At 40.5% G+C, this 17,405-nt stretch overlaps 1 protein-coding gene across 17 annotated transcripts in view; it reads left to right on the top strand.

The window, feature by feature from the left end:
• Positions 1-17,405, top strand: part of PTPRM (protein tyrosine phosphatase receptor type M) — an 808,815-nt gene that overhangs the window by 614,838 nt on the left and 176,572 nt on the right. For 8 of the 17 annotated variants that reach the window (XM_074340349.2, XM_074340345.2, XM_019755746.3 and 5 more), the window contains 4 exons: positions 2,037-2,188; positions 8,335-8,409; positions 8,637-8,663; positions 13,376-13,563. In XM_074340349.2, coding sequence (XP_074196450.1) covers positions 2,037-2,188; positions 8,335-8,409; positions 8,637-8,663; positions 13,376-13,563 — 442 coding nt within the window. The remainder of the gene's footprint in view (positions 1-2,036; positions 2,189-8,334; positions 8,410-8,636; positions 8,664-13,375; positions 13,564-17,405) is intronic. The other 9 variants (XM_019755757.3, XM_074340350.2, XM_088797904.1 and 6 more) reach the window with 2 other exon arrangements.

Raw genomic sequence — 17,405 nt, 5'->3', positions numbered from 1 at the left:
CAGTACAAGCTTGGCTTTTATTGGTGCACACATCCCTTCATCTCCCACCATCTCCCACCAACAACAACACCAAAAGCACATTCACTGTCATTTCCTAACCTGTAAGGATTAGAGGGATACAAGCAAGAAATGACAAAGAGGGCAGTCTGATGAACTTGACTATGCCTTTCTTCATAGCAGAACAAAAGAAAATATTGAGGCAGTTATCAGCATAAATCAGTCGAAAGAAAGTCAAAGAAATTCCAGCAAAATGGGGCTCTTTGGCCTGAATTATAGAGTTAATTATCTCGGTTCTCTACTCTGGTGTTCCTGGGGAGACCTGGCCTTAGAATGCTTTTCCAATGAGTTGGCAGATTCAGAAGTGGAGAGAAAATGTATTATTGTAACCACAGCTGTGGAGCTCGAGCCTGGAGCCGTCTCTATTCAGCACACCTGTTGAGAACACCCAAGTGCACGCTCTGCCTCTCAGACTAGCATGTGGGTTAGAAAACAAGGGGCTCTGGAGAAGATGATCGTGGTCTGCGTGCTGGGGAGAAAGGAACACCAGCGCCCAGAGCCACTCGGGCTCACTTTTCAAAATCTTTACAACATTAACACTGTCATAGAAAGTGATTTTTATTTTTCTGTTGTTGTTTTTAAAAGTGTATCTTTTCTCCAACAATAAAAAGGGCAACTTATTCATGAAAACTTCTGCCTTCAAAGTATGACATTAAAAGATTATTATAACTACAGGCAAGAAAGCATTTGGATTATGTGGCATTTGGAAATGATAATAAAGATTATCCATATGGTCTAATGTTGTTAATGCCTTACATTGCATTAGCAATTACCTAATATGGGGGTGATTTTGATTATGTGGCTTATTTTAAATTCGGCTGTGTCCTAGGTCAATCAGAGTCAAGATGATTTACTAGAAATAGCTGCCATTTTCTTTTGTAAATGTTGCTAGGTGCTTAGGCAGAATTAGAATATTTTAGGACATAATATTTTTGGTATTATGGTGCCACAGTCTTCTTAAACCTCTTCACTTTATACCTTCTCCTTAAGCATCTCTAATCCTATTCTTGTCTTTCTTGGGTTCATAAAACAACCTCCGGTAGTAAGAGCTATAAAATGTGTTTTAACTGTTTATTTGTTTCTCAGTTTCCCTTATGTTTATGGCTTTTGCCCAGGTATCTTTAACTTTAGATTATGAGCTTTCCGTGGTCAGTGAAAAGGGTGTGGAAAACTACATCTCCAAAAGAACTGGAAATCTCTCTGCCTTGCTCAGCCTTTTGCATTATCTTCCACTGAGGGAGAGAACAAGGACACATCTCTGTTAAACTTTCCAGGGAAAGCAAGAACTTGAGATTTTCCACTTTCTGCTCTGTTGACAAACCTCAATGGGGAACTAACTTGGCTTCACCTGGGATTTGGTCCAGTGTCACAGCCATCTGAGAATTTGGGATCTGCCCCTCCAATAGTCCTGAAGCCTGAGCTCCCCTCTCCTGTGTGGCCTCTGTGTCCAGCCTGCTCCATTTAGGCACACACCCCAATTATACTTTCTTCACTCCTCACCTTGCTTTGTTCTTTAATTCTGCCATATGCCTCTTAGATTCATCCTTAGATTATTAGTTTCATTTGGTAAATATTTACTAGGGGGATCTACTTTTTGACACTGAATATTGAAGTGTAGAAAATAGTTTAGTAAAAGGTTACTAACTAGAAGCATATCAGTAAATAGATAATGATTTTGTTGTATACTAAATTAAAAGGGTCATTGGCCATTTTAATTTAGCGTATAGTAGGAAGAACAGAAACTAATGTATTAGGCTGTACATTTTCCTGATATCGCTGTGGATTTATGTGAGGGGGAGTGGATGTGTTTCATGTCTGTCTCTGCAGCTGGCAGAGAACCTGATGTCTATGGTAGAGGCACAATAATGGATGAAAACGATTCATTCAGTAGAAGTTTTCCAGATTCTTTGTCATTACACATGTCAGCACCCCATGTTCTATTCACATGCATGTCTATATATAATGAACTCTGTTCTCAGGAAACTAGCCAAGAAGCGGAAGGAGACAATGAGCAACACCCGGCAAGAGATGACTGTGATGGTGAACTCGATGGACAAGAGCTATGCGGAACAAGGCACCAACTGCGACGAGGCCTTCTCATTCATGGACACACACAACCTGAACGGGAGATGTAAGTGCACGCGTTTCTTGGCTTCTACTGCATCTCAGGGGTCTTCCAGAATTCCGGATGGTACTGGGGGATTAAAAAACAAAAAGTTTCTAAATAATTCTTATGCCTTATTGGTTTCTCTAGTTCCTTTAAATGGTCCTGGCAACTTCTCTGTGCCACAGGTTGCTTAGGTGAGATACAGTGTAAAGGTGACAGAGCCAGATCAGAGAACACAGGAAGCCACAATTATGTTTCTGTAAAGACTTAGAGAACAATGAGACAAAGGCTTCTCTCCTCTCCAAGAGGAAGGCACCTGCTTCTCATCATCCTGTTTGTTGTTTAGATCCTATTTGTAATCCAGCCAGGTGTGGAATTACACAAGGGAAACCTGTTATAAAACTGTTCACTAAATGGCAGTAGCAAGTTCATTGTTTATTTGTTTAGCTGACAGGTTCTGCCTTTATTATAGGGCTATCACTGGCAATTAATAAGTTAAACTGTATTTCCACTTCACATGTGTTACATTTCACACCAGGTGGGTAAACTGAGCTCAGCTGATACCTTCTCATACTACCACCTGTGAGCCAGGTACAAGGCATGATTTTAGAAAGTAACAATTACATTGATTAAATGAAATACAAAAAGAGCAGTCGTGTCCCTGCTGATCTTCTCAGAGACCAGAAGTAAATTCCATGATGTATGCCTGACTGTGGTTCTCGACCCTGCTGGGTTTAAGGTCAGAGGTTTCTTTACGGTGTAAAATCCGTGCCACAGACTGCCATGCACCCTGGCTGTGCAGTCAGGATGCTGGACAGCATGGGGATGGGATAAAAGTGCAGCTATCACGGTTACTAATAAAAATGCATACGTGCTGAGGCCCTCCTGACTGAGAAGCCCAGGAATCGGCTCCCTCCGCGGGGAGAGGACTGATACCAGTGTGGACAGCGTGTGCTTGTGTCCTGACGCCCATTTGGCCTGTTCTGATTCTGTAGCTCTGCCCATCCACTCCTCCTCTGTCCAGTCACCACCTGGTCACCGCACATGCCTCTCCATGCCGTGTCTTTCTCCTACATTCAGCAAGCCTTCGGAGAGTTCAGTTGCCTACTTCTTTCTGTTTGTGGCGGTTACAGTTGTCCACCTGTTCCAACTTAGAGGTGCTACATTTATTTATTCTACATGCACTGCTAGCCCCGTGGAGCGGGAGTTCAGGAGTCGCAGCTTTGACCCCAGTGGGCAGCCCATCACCCCTCAGCCTTGGTCATTGTTCTTTGCCCTTTTCCTGTCATTTTCAATATAGGTGACAGAATCTGTGGTGCTTTAATACACCACAAATTACATCCTACTTTTTCATAGAATTTTATCTGCCTTTTTGTAGCACATGTTTCAACTGCCAAAATAAAGCAACTTATGATGCATTTGTTGTGGGCTGAGATGGGAGAAGTCCTTGTGACGACACAGACAAGGTTAGAATTTTTGTAGTTGCAGTTGTTTCTTGAATGTCAGTATGAAAGGGACCACACAGATGTATGTTCTCACTTTGCAGGATAACCCATTAATGTTCCAAGTTTTCTATTTCATGGTGAAATTCCTCACGAATAAATTTCCTTGGAATTGCCTGCTCAAAGTGCACAGACTTATATTAGCCATTTCTGGGCTTTTGAAGTTTGAACAACAGGGGATGTTTGCCTCTGGACAGGAAATTTAACTTGGCAGCTACTTTTTAAAAAGTGAATGCATCTGTGGAAATCCAAAAATGCTCATGCAAAGAGGACTATTGCAGAAACTGGCGACAGCTTCCATGGTTCATCTGCCATTGGGCATTATTTTGTGCCTCCCATCAATAAAACCAACAGAGGAAACATCAATAGACGTTCCATTTTCCTCCCACTCTTTGAACAATGAGTAGGTCTCATCAGATTTCATCCAGGAGGACAGACCCCAGTGGTAAATTTTATCATAATGCTCTCTTAATGCCTTTAAAATAAGAGAGCACTTACTGAGGGAGGAAAAGTGTTCATTAGCCCACTGGGCTTCCAACCCCAACCTGTTACAAGTCTTGGAATGTTTGAGATCTCTTAGGGTTGGGAGAAAGTGCTAGCAGTTGCGAGGAGAGTAGCTTTTAGAAATGAGACAATGAGACATGAGATGAGATTTTAAAAATAAGCACCAGCACATTTATGAGAGTGGGGGATACTCTGTCCACCAAAGCAAATGGGAGTTGTACATAAAAGGGGGAAAATAGATATATATATAGTGGGAATTGGTTTGATTTTTATTAAACTAAAAAGACAGAGTATTTAAAATATTTTTTAAACAGTGAAAATAAACATAGTTATTTTGTATCTGCTTTGCACGTTTTTACCAACCGCATAAAAATGTCTGCAGGTAATCGACATTATTCTTGCTGACTCCAGCATATTTTATAGGTACTCGGGTTTTTTGTTTTTATTTTCATCAATTGCTCTCTTTTGTTCCTGGCAGCTTACCATAAACATGCATTATAAATGTGATACTTCTGGGTTTTAGAAAAATAGCTCATAAATGACAGGCAGCCTGGGTTCTGGTTCTTGTTCTGTTATTTACTAATTCTACACTTTAGAAATATAAACACAGGTAAAACAGTGTCCTATAGGAACTTCTCTAGGAGAGCTAAAATATATTAACATGTCATTGGAATAAAGATAACATAGTACCTGTAGGGATTTGGTAGTGGTTCCCATAGTACAATGATGTAATTGGGTCAGGAACTCAGTATCTAATAAATTATATACCTACATCAGATGAGTTAAGATTTAGACTTACTTTTAACCCACTTGAGCACATTCAAATCACTTATCTTTACACTTTAATGAAATTAAAGTGTTTTTAAAGCACTAATCAATTAAGACGTTGGAAATAGGAAATACCCACTCTCAATAGAATCAGATAAATTGGATGGGATTGACTTTAAAGCAACAACAAAAAGACATTAAGTAAAAACTAAGGAAATTTGAATGAATTATGGACTTTCATCAATTTGGTTCATTAATTGTAAGAAATGTACTGTATTAATGTAATATGTCGATAATAAGGAAATCTGGGTGTGGAGTATATGGGAACTCCCTGTGGGGGCGGAGCCCCAGAGAGTAGTTTCCAGGCTCTCGGCCTCACATAGACAGGTGCTGGCTCAGGTAGTAAATGGCCAACTGTGATTGCATGGCCATCAGCTGTGGCTAGTTGGCCGTCAGCTGTAACCAGTGAGCCATTGGCCACAATATAACTGCTGTGGCTACGCTAGAGGGAAGGGAGAAGAATGGAGGCTAGCAAGAAGATGGCGGCTGGGCTGGCAAACGTGGATGGCGGTTTGCGGACAGTGTGAATCCAGCCTCCAGTGAGAGTATAGTGCCGCCAGAGAGAATATAGTGGTATGACTCCCCTACCTATGGCTCCGTGGGTGTTCCTTTTTGGCCTCACCATATCCTGCGTTCTTGTATGGGGAGTGGGAGCAGAGACCCCGCAGGCCGCCCCGCACGACAAATGGCGCAGCGAGCAGGGTATGGTGCCGGCCAAAGCTCCCCGAAGGACGGTGGAGCAGTTTGTGTGTATGAACACTCAGTCTCAGGAAGACCAGGAGGAGCAGCTGCCGGAGACCTGGACCCCCGTGGAGGGGTGGGAGGACGTGGACAGTTCTCCCACCAGCACAGGAAAAGCCATGCAGCTGCTGGAGAGATGGAGCCCCGTGGAGAGGTGGAAAGATGTGGACGGTTCCCCAACCAGCACAGGCTGGAGAAAGCGAAGGTCATTGCAGCCCTGTGGGCCGGGGAAGTTCCTGCTCAGGCAGCCTGGATGCAGGACTTATAGTCCCAGGAGGTAACGCTTGCTGAGTCCTCCGTGGGAGATGAGGGTGAGGTCAAGGTCGTCCTTCACCCCAGGACAGCCCTGGTGAATGACTATGGACTATGGGGAATTGCCTTCCATCCCTAATTTAATGGACCGCTTGACTGTTTGTTTGGGAATTGTTAGTGGAACTGGGGGATATTTGCTTTTGTCTCTTGACTGGCCGCCATTGAGAATATGTAAGCACCTTGATTGTGAGTCGCTGTTGTTCCAGCAGGGTACCCTGAGAGGCACAGAGAGAGTGGCAGTGCGCTGAGAGGTCTGGCTGAGCCCTGAAGATACCCTGGCTGTGCCCAGGAAGTCGGGCTGTATCCCAGAGAGAGTGGCAGTGCCCTGAGAGCCCTGGCTGTGTCCAGGAAGTGTGGCTGTGCCCACAGAGAGTGGCAGTGCCCTGAGAGCCCTGGCTGTGTCCAGGAAGTGTGGCTGTGGCAGTGCCCTGAAAGCCCTGGCTGAGTCCAGGAAGTGTGGCTGTGCCCACAGAGAGTGGAAGTGCCCTGAGAGCCCTGGCTGTGTCCAGGAAGTGTGGCTGTGCCCACAGAGAGTGGCAGTGCCCTGAGAAATCCTAGCTGTGTCCGGGGAAACTAGTGGTACCCTAAGAAGTCCAGGAAGTCTGGCTGTGCCCAGGAGTACTGGTGGTGCCCTGAGAAATCCTAGCTGTGCCCGGGGAAACTGGTGGTACCCTAAGAAGTCCAGGAAGTCTGGCTGTGCCCAGGAGTACTGGTGGTGCCCTGAGAAACCCTGGCTGTGTCCGGGAAGACAGGTGGTACCCTAAGAAGTCCAGGAAGTCTGGCCGTGCCCAGAAGCACTGGTGGTGCCCTGAGAAACCCTGGCTGTGCCCAGAGAGCCTGGCTGTGTCCAGGATATTGCATTCACCCCCAGGCTCCTCGCACAGGTCCCCTCGCGGAAGACGCTTGTCGCGTAGATTGTGAGGCGAGAGCCTGTAGGGGTGGAGTGTGGGGGCGGAGCCCCAGAGAGTAGTTTCCAGGCTCTCGGCCTCACATAGACAGGTGCTGGCTCAGGTAGTAAATGGCCAACTGTGATTGCATGGCCATCAGCTGTGGCTAGTTGGCCGTCAGCTGTAACCAGTGAGCCATTGGCCACAATATAACTGCTGTGGCTACGCTAGAGGGAAGGGAGAAGAATGGAGGCTAGCAAGAAGATGGCGGCTGGGCTGGCAAACGTGGATGGCGGTTTGCGGACAGTGTGAATCCAGCCTCCAGTGAGAGTATAGTGCCGCCAGAGAGAATATAGTGGTATGACTCCCCTACCTATGGCTCCGTGGGTGTTCCTTTTTGGCCTCACCATATCCTGCGTTCTTGTATGGGGAGTGGGAGCAGAGACCCCGCAGGCCGCCCCGCACGACACTCCCTGTACTATCTTAGCAATTTTTCCATAAATAAAAAACTTCTAAAAAATTAAGCTTATAGAAAAAATATATGGTACAAGTTGGTAGTTACAAAATAGTCATCAGCGTGTAAAGTACAGCTTAAGGTATAATACTGTAATAAGTACATATCATGTCACATGGGTACTAGATTAATGGGGTGATCACTTCATAAGTTATATAAATATCTAATCACTATGTTGTACACCTAAAACTAATACATGTCAACTGTAATTGAAAAATACAATAGAAAATATGTAAATAAAAGAAAAATATATAAAAAAATAAGAGGGAAGAATAAAAAGTATAGTAGTTAACTCTTGAGTGCTTCCAAGGAATATTCCAAATAAAAGTAAGCATTTTTAGAAGGATTGAAAGACTAATGGGACAATATGTAGACATGCAGCTCTCACCTTAAGTATAGCACCCATGAAGCATCACCTTCATTTTTCATAACCTGGGTCAGAGCATCATGGAAAATTCTCTGAATATCCAAAATTTGAAGAAGGGGAGGATTTACCAAACCATAAAAACCACGTGGAGACACATTCTCATACTCTTAGTTGTGCAAAATCAGTTTGGTGTGATACTAGAATGTACAAGCGAAGGCTAGAACGCTAATGAATTTCTCATTCAAAATGGCAGCTGTGGTTATTGGGTGTTTTTCTTCATTGGTGGGGTAAGAAAATATTTTAAGTGATAAAAGGGTGCTTGTTCCCTAAAATACAAGTAGTTCCCCTAGAGACAGTGGGGAATTGTAACATATACCACATCGACTTCAGCAGCCCTCTGATGTTTCTTCAGTCAAGTCGACACCAGCATGGTGTCCCTGTGAGTGATCTCAGAGTGCCATATTTTCAAATGTTGCCTCTCTACAACCGCTGACTAGCCTTTCTCTTATTTACAGCTGTGTCTTCACCATCATCCTTTACAATGAAAACAAATACACTGAGCACATCGGTGCCTAATTCCTATTACCCAGGTAACAGATTTTTCCATTGTTTCATTTTTTCATAACCCCTAACAATCAGATTCAATCAGTTCTCACTTTGCTGTCCATAATGCTTTAGGAGCTTAATATGTTTGATGTCTTGTAACCCGATGCTTTCTGTGGCTTTCTATGGTGATATTGGGGGGCCTTTCATCAATCATTTACTGTTCTTTCTCTTTTTACTTTCTCTGCATTGACCTGCTTATGATGTATGACAGACCCATTTGTGCCAACTGCAATTTTAGGTGAGAACATTTCCCTTTATCATAGTTTATTGCAGGAGTAATTTAGAAAGTCAGTGGCCACTCTGTAGGAGACTGGAGTTTTAATTCTGTACGATGCAGTGATTGTAAGCAAGACACCACGGGGTGGTGGGTGGCCTGGGGTGGTGGGGTGGGGCGTAGATAGTAAAAAGATGTTCTCCAAACAGTCTCCATTGATAAGAAGGGCTTGCCTCATGCATGTTGCAAATGATACCAAAAGGTTCAAATGAACAATCCCAGCTCCAGTAATCTCCCTTCCTATGTTCTGAATTTAAAGTCAGGTCTGATCCCAGAGAAAAACTACAGTATGTCATCACTCAGCTGTGTACTTCCAAGAGCTGAATTCTGTCCAATGTGATAGTCATAAAAGTGAAAATAGCTTGTTATTTTCAGTTATTGCTAAGCACTAAAATCTTCAATTTCAAAAACAGCATTTTTCTAATTATGCTCAATGTTATGCAGAAAATAATCACAATAGAGTTTAGGCCCCCTACCCTTTCTCAGAACCTCTCAGGGCACCCCCAGTATTCCAAAGTGTATGTCACACAGTGGAATTTCAAAGGAGCTGATGTTCTCAACAGCAAAATGACAAGATGGCACTTTATAATCAAATGGTTTATTATGTATCAGATGTCACTAGAAATGACATCAAATGTTTGAAATAAAATGTGGGGCAGAATGCACTGAAAACATGAAATGTTCCCAGCGGGGAGCTAAAGAAAAAAAAGAATAAAGATAAATCCCATTTGTCCAGTGTAAGAAGGGTGAGGAGAAATGGCATTCCCTGGCTGTGAAATGGCATTACCAAACAAGCATGAGCTGCTATTGCATTTGAGACGCATATATAACCCGAGTGTATCACGGCTGTGTTCTCATTCTACCACTAACCTTTCCAACAAGGAGCCCAATACAAATGACTTCCAGGTATATAACAATTTATCGTAGCGAGAGCTCCACCCTCACAGCTGTGTGACTTCTGCCTTCTAATTCTCTTTACAAGCGTCTATATCTTTGCAACATAATTTTCCCCCTGTGCTTCTCTTTCCTCTAAGTTGTTATGATTCTTGTAAAGAGGGAGATTTTTTTTCCTGATGGTGTTTTTGCCTGAGGAATTTGTTGCCTAAGGAAAAAACTCAGAAGTTTAAGAATGGACATAAACCAGAATTTTTGAGTTTGCATCATCTTGGTGGCTAACAAATAAAACCCACTAAAGCTCTCACCTTTTAATACCAACAGTAAGGGGAAAAAACTGCATTTTCACTCTTCCCATAAGGGAGGGGCACAGCCTAATCCTGGGCACCTGAACAATGCAATCTGCATGCAGATGACATTTGCAGAATCTTTTGATAGGCGAAGATTTGCGATTTCTTTGTGTGCTGTGGCATTCATTCCTCAGTTCCTTTAGTAGATGTTCTGACCTTGGAGGAGCTGTGAGTGGGGAGGGCTAAGACATGTATTGTCAGAGGGAAGAAAATGTTCAGATTTCACAGCAGGATTTAGATAAGCTTATTAAACAAATACCATTTTTTAAAGTCACTGCTTTGTTATTATGTACACTAATGACATCTTTTAAAGTTGGTTAGGCTTCTTTACCGAGAGAGAATTGTTTGAGCAGACAATTCAAGGAGCAAAAATGATGCCCATAGTGAAAAATAAGTCTGCCAGATAGACAAATAACTGGTATCAGGTGTAACACACACACACACACACACACACACACCAACATAACAAATGGTGATGTTTGGAAACTGTTCTTTCCACATTACCTGGTACAAATGTGAATCTGTATATTGCATAGCAAGGGTTAGTGAGGTTATCACTTGAAACGAAAGAACTTAAGCTGTATAAAACATATTTCCATTCAGACAAGAAATGTCTGCTGTGACTAGGAGCTTGGCACAATTAAATACTTCACCTCTTATTCTTGCAGGCTGAGGTGCCCAGCCCTAATGTGTAGAGCTTTAGTATGCCTTTATATTATTTTCTTGCAAAAAAAAATAAAAAAAAATTGATGGATAGATGGATGGAATCCGCCCCCCCCCCCCAGAAAAAAAAAAAAAAAAAAAAAAAAACACAAAAAAACACAGCCTTCATTACAATTCAAGATTTTTCAGCTGGTTTGTTGAAAATTCAAGAAAGTTTATTGAAGAATATAAGTAGAATTTATCTTCAGCTCTTAGAAAACCATCGGGACTGTCAGTGAGAAGCTTTATTTCTGATTTCCTCTTAGGCATAACTTTCAATTTAAAAAAATGTTGGTGAGTAATTTTTAACAAATAATAGGAAATTAATGATGAATGATATGCTTTATCAGTAATAGTTCTTTTTTAAGAAGGCAGAGGAAACTGATTAATCACTAATTTGGGTGGAAGCAAGAATTTTACTAGGTTAGGTGACCCAATTTCGTAACGGATGTCACACGTGAAACTTTCTATTCCCTCTTTGATATCTAAGCACTGGATAATAGTACTTTTCTTAGATAGTCTCTGTGGTGTTTAAATGCTTTGAGACACGTCCATACTAGTAATGAGGCCAAGATGAGGCCAAGGCAGTGGGAGATGATAACATACAATGGGGACAGTGATTGCAGCTTCTACCTGGTGAAAACTTCCGAGAATGCCTGGCCCTGCATCACAGCACTGCCTGGGTGCCTGTGGATCCACGAGAAAGGCCCAAGTGATTCTTTTAGGGGAAGTTTAGAAGGTCAGGCCACAATGGAGGACATTTAATTATATTCATCCCAAAAGGTACAAAACTGAGGGAACGAGAGAGGCACAGGGAGGAAACTAATTAATGTTCCATTTATTTTAGTATAGAGAACAGAACTTCCTGATGGAGTAGCTAAACGCTCAGTGGATTCAGTACTTAATACGGATCCTGTATCCCACTTGATGAGCTTGGCAGTTGCCAGCAAGCAAATCTGATGTGAAAATTTCCTGGTTTCTTTGTGACTATTCTAAAAAAATGGGAACCTACGAATTTCTAAATTTCAAAGCAAATCCAAATGAAAAAAAGAATCATAAAATCAACTTACCACCCTTTTTTATTTTGTCTTTGTGTCTTTAGCCACCTTGTAGTGATCCAGGTGCCATTTCAGCAACAGCAACATAGCTACACACTTGTGTACCACCTTTCATGCCATGCATCCCAGGTGCTTTGCGATGCAGATAGAAGTGAGGTTTTCAAACCAGACCCAGCTAACCAAGTGCCCTTAAACTAAATTTCCTTTGAAGCTGAACTTCTCAGTTTAAAAACAAACTCCACAGCTGAATTCCCTATAGATGAACAATGTGCTAATTTAAAAAAAAAAAAAAAAAAAAAACCTGACCATATCCTTTATATGTTTTAATTTATTTTTTACCTCAAATCAGTTTTGATTTAATGTCCTCATTTTAAGTGACTTTAGCATTATATTTTGATGAGACACATCCTTAATCATAAAATAGCTAAAGGGATTCAGCATTATAATGAGTTAACCTGTAGAACGTGGAACTCTTAATCTAATAGCACTTTCCTGCATAAGACATTTTTAATAGCTACAATTTCTTCAGTTCATTAATCTAATTTACTAGTAGTCTTCCATTAAAATATAGACTCTTTATGCATTTGACCAAATTTTGACATTAATTTTGTAGCACAATTTGGTTGACTTGTTCAAGAACTTCAAATGAGAAAATGTGTCGAATACTTATTTAGTCATTACTTGGTTCATGGGGGATGAAAAGCAATTATGATACGATTTTAACCTCCTTTTTGTTATTGAGCACTTAAATTAAACACCTCCATCCTAACATGATGGGAGAATGGAGGCTTTGCTCTCTGACTCCCTATGAATAGAAAACTGTAAAACTAAAGCACAAAGTAAAAACTACCTGTAATTATTCACACAGTACTATTGCTTATGCCCTGTTTCCTTTTTCTCCTCCTCTTTTCTCCTGATATGTATCTTCTTAAAAGTGCCAATAAATGGTAAGTTCCCCCATTCTCCCCATGGAAAAGTTGTGGAGGGAATGGGAGTGTGTGTCTCATCTGTAGATCCTGACAAGCCAGCTGGTTCTGCTGTGTGTTGCCCTGCATGTTAGCTCTTGTAGAACATTCCATGTGTGATGTGTTGGTCCACAATATATTGTCAAGTTTTCTGATACTGGAGCATGCAAAGTGACTCATTGAACCAAGTTCCCTTTTCTTTTTCTGCTTTTCTTGGATTTCATGCATCAAGTCCACATCCTCATTGCTCGCTTTATAAGCCAACCCATTTTGTGCAATTTTATTTTGCTCACAGAACATTTGTACAGAGTTTATTTACTTCATCATACAAGCTAGGTAACTAATCATTGTTAGCAACACAAGACTGGTTTTGCACCGGGCCTTGACGAAGTTTCAGACCGAAACTTCCATAAACTTTAGCACCGAAAGGCTAAAGGGTTCTTCTCAACCAGCTTTGTGAAAGCAATATATCGTTTGGACTGCTTTGTTAAAAAAAATAAAAAAATAAAAAATGTCTGCCTCATTCCTATCAGTATTGCCAATCCCATTTAAATTTCTAAACATTTAACTTTTCTTTTTGCTGAGCCATCGTAGGGATTATCGCAGCTGCAGGTTCAGGGGATGTCAGCAGCAGCTTCTTAGCATTCTCGTTGACTCTGCTATAGCCTGCTAATTCTCCCTCACTTTTCCATGCCTTCTTCTCCTAGACGAAACCCACACGATGGCTAGCGACACCAGCAGCTTGGTGCAGTCCCACACATACAAGAAGCGGGAGCCGGCCGATGTGCCCTACCAGACGGGGCAGCTCCACCCTGCCATCCGAGTGGCAGACCTGCTTCAACACATCACGCAGATGAAGTGTGCTGAGGGCTACGGTTTCAAGGAGGAATATGAGGTGAGCATGAGCTCTGCACCAGGGTACCTTCTCTGCCTTCCTGGTCTCACGTGATGCCAGGAGCTGTGCTCCCAACTCACTCAGCCAGCCAGTGGGGCCCCATGAGGGCCGTCAGAAAGGGACCGTACTTCAGCCGTGGAGCCATTTACAACTGGCAGTGAGATTCAGGAAACCAACATATGTTGCATGTGAAAAGGAGGGCCCCTTCACCTTTTTCCTTATTCTGCATGAATATGCAATGAAAACGGAAGCATACCAGGCTCTCTTCCCCATTCATGATCACTTTGTTGGCTTTTCCTGTAATTAACTATGTTGTTAAATCCTAATAATTTTAGAGTAGTCTACTTAAAACAATTATAGACCAACCAGTGATGTCATGTGTTGGAGATTAGAGTGACTGGCTAGTGTCATGGCTTTGACAGCTGTTATTGTCCCGTCCGCCCAGAGAGCATGTTGCCATCGTGGGATCTAGTACAGACAGTTTTCAGGGGCATTTCCAGGAGCAGCGATATTCTCTGACCCTATATAAAATTTAGGACTCACCCCTTTCACAGCCTCTCATTAACTAGTTCTGTTGAAAAGTTATTCAAGAACTGAAAAAAGAATAGAATTGATTTGAAGAAGTCTGATTCAAAAAAGTCCACCATGATTTGAGTGTACACATGAGGGGGGGTGGATTTCTCTTTTTACCTTATTAAAGTCAATTCACAGTCATTGATGAAGATAAAGTACAGTGCTTATAGGAAAAAAATAGTATTATATAGATATGTGTTTTTTTTAATCTTAGAATGTATTTCTCATCATCTGTCTACCTGACTAGCTCACAGTTGGAAAACATCTTGTCTGGAAGGAGAGTACTTTTTTTCATGCATTCAGCAAGCCTTTACCGAGAGTCTACTATACCCCAATCTAAACAATGGTCTAAGTGATGGAGATACAAAGATAAATAATGTGAAATTTCTGACTTCTAAGAAATAACGCCCCTGTAAAGTGTTCAAAGAAATAATGTATCAAATTACATTCAAGAAATAATGCTACCAAAATATTAAAAGATAATCCAAATATATAAGAGAATTCTTGAAAAAAAATTAGGCTCTCAGACTGGGGTTGGGAGGGAATAAGTTAGACTGCTAAATAAGAAATATTAAGATACCTGGGTAGTCATCTGGAAAATAAACTTATCCATACCTCATACCTGAAGCCAAATTAAATTCCAAATGGATCAAAGATTTTTAAATGTAGAAAAACAAAAGTTCAAAAATTCTAGAAAAAGACGTGGGGAAAATTTTTATACTCTTAGAATAGGGAAAGTCTTTCTAAATATGACTCAAAACCTAATAGCTTGTTCTTAGCTAGAGGTTTGACTAGGGAAGGATCTGCTTGCAAACACCCTCATGTGGTTGACAGAATTCATGGAAGCTTACTTCTTTAATACCAGCAACAGAGAGAGCAAGCCTCTGCTGTTTCCAGTCTCTGGCCTCTTTTTTTTAATTAGTTTCATGTATACAAAACAGCATAGTGGTTAGACATTTACACACCTCACAAAGTGATAACCCCAACAAGTCTACTTCCCATCTCACACTGTATATAGCTATTACAATACCATTGATTATATTTCCTGTACTATACTTTACATCCCATAACTTTTTTTTCATTTGACATTCAGTATTATTTTATATTAGTTTCAGGTGTACAGCAGAGTGGTTAGACATTTATATAATTTATTAAGTGATTCCCCTGATAAGTCAGACACTTTACATATTTTTTACAATATCATTGATTATATTTCTCATATTATATTTCACATCCCCAGAACTATTTTGTAACTACCAATTTGTGTTTCCTAATCCCTTCACCTTTCTCACCCATCCCCCAAACACCCCTCCTTTCTAGCAACTATCAGTTTGTTTTCTGTATCTGGCAGTCTATTTGTTTTGTTTGTTCATTTGTTCTGTTCTTTAGATTCCACACATAAGTGAGATCATATCATATTTGTCTTCCTCAGTCTGACTTATTTCACTTAGCGTAATACCCTTTAGGTCCATCCATATTGCTGCCAATGGTAAGATTTCATTCTTTTTCATAGTAAAGTACTCATATATATATATATATATATATATATATATATATATATATATATATATATATATATATATATATATATATATCACATTTTCTTTATCCAATTGTCTATTGATGGGCACTTAAGTTGCTTTCCTATCTTGGCTATTGTGAATAGTGCTGCAGTAAACATAGGAGTGCATATATCTTTTCAAATTAGTGTTTTGAATTTCTTGGCATAAATACCCAGAAGTGGAATTGGTGGGTGATAAGATAGTTCTATTTTTAATTTTTGAGGATCCTCCGTATGTTTTCCATAGTGGTAGGATTTGCAATCTTACCAACAGTGCACGAGGGTTCCCTTTTCTCCACATCCTCGTCAACATTTGTTTGTTGATTTATTAATGATGGCCATTCTGACAGGTGTGAGATGATATCTCATTGTGGTTTGTATCATCACATCATCTATGTGATAATTAGTGATGTTGAGCATCTTTTCTTATGTCTGTTGGCCATCTGTATTTCCTTTTTGGAGAAATGTCTATTCAGGTCCTCTGCCCATTTTTAATTAGATTATTTCTTGTGTGCGTGTGTGAGTACTGAGTTCTATGAGATTTTTATAAATTTTGGATATTAACTTCTTATCAGATGTATCATTGGAAAATTTCTTCTTCCATTCAGTCAGATGTCTTTTCATTTTGTTGGTGGTTTCCTTTGCTGTGAAAAAACTTTTCAGTTTGATGTAGTCCCATTTGTATACTTTTTCTTTTGTTTCCCTTGCCTAAGGAGATAGATCAGTTAAAATATTACTAAGGGTAACATCTGAGAGTTTACCTCCTATAATTTCTCCTAGGAGTTTTATGGTTTCAGGTCTTACATTTAAGGCTTTAATCCATTTTCAGTTTCTTCTTGTATACGGCATAAGAAGGTGTTCCAATTTCCTTTTTTGCATGTATCTGTCCAGTTTCCCCAGCACCCTTTATTGAATAGACAGTCTTTACCCCAATGTATATTCTTGCTTCCTTTGTCACAGATTAAATGACGATATAGGCATGGATTTATTTCTTGGCTCTCTAGTCTGTTCCATTGATCTATGTGTCTGTTTTTAATGCCAATACCATGCTGTTTTGATTACTATGGGCGTGTAGTATAATTTGATATCAGGTAGCACGATACCTCCCAGCTTTGTTCTTCTTTCTCAGGATTTTCATGGATATCCGCGATCTTTTACAGTTCCATATAAATTTTAGGATTATTTGTTCTAATTCTGTGAAAAATGCCATTGGTATTTTTTCTTTTTTTTTAAATTTTTATTAAATGTATTGGGGTGACATTGGTTAGTAAAATGATGTAGTTTTCAAGTGTACATTTCCATAATACATCATCTATATATTGCATTCTATGTTCACCTACCAGAGTCACTTCTTCCGTCACCATGTATTTGAACCCCTTTTCCCTCTTCTACCACACCCCTCCCCCATTTACCCCTGATAACCACTAAACTGTTGTCTGTGTCTATCAGTGTTTGTTTCTTTGTTTGTCTTGTTTGTTTGTTGCTTTCAGTTTTATATCCCACATATGAGTGAAGTTATATGTTTCTTGACTTTTCTGTCTGACCAGTTTTGCTTAGCATGATAATCTCAGGATCCATCCATGTTGTCGCAAATGGCAATATTTCAACTTTTCTTATGGCAAAGTAATTTTCCATTGTATATATGTACCACATCTTCTTTATCCAATCATTTATTGGTAGGGACTGCATTGAATCTATAGATTTCTTT

This window comes from Rhinolophus sinicus, chromosome 4 (assembly GCF_057876585.1).
Source record: "Rhinolophus sinicus isolate RSI-liver-muscle chromosome 4, RSI-T2T, whole genome shotgun sequence".
Lineage (NCBI taxonomy): Eukaryota > Metazoa > Chordata > Mammalia > Chiroptera > Rhinolophidae > Rhinolophus > Rhinolophus sinicus.
Note: the sequence above shows the minus strand (reverse complement) of the source record. Positions and strands in the feature narration are given on the sequence as shown.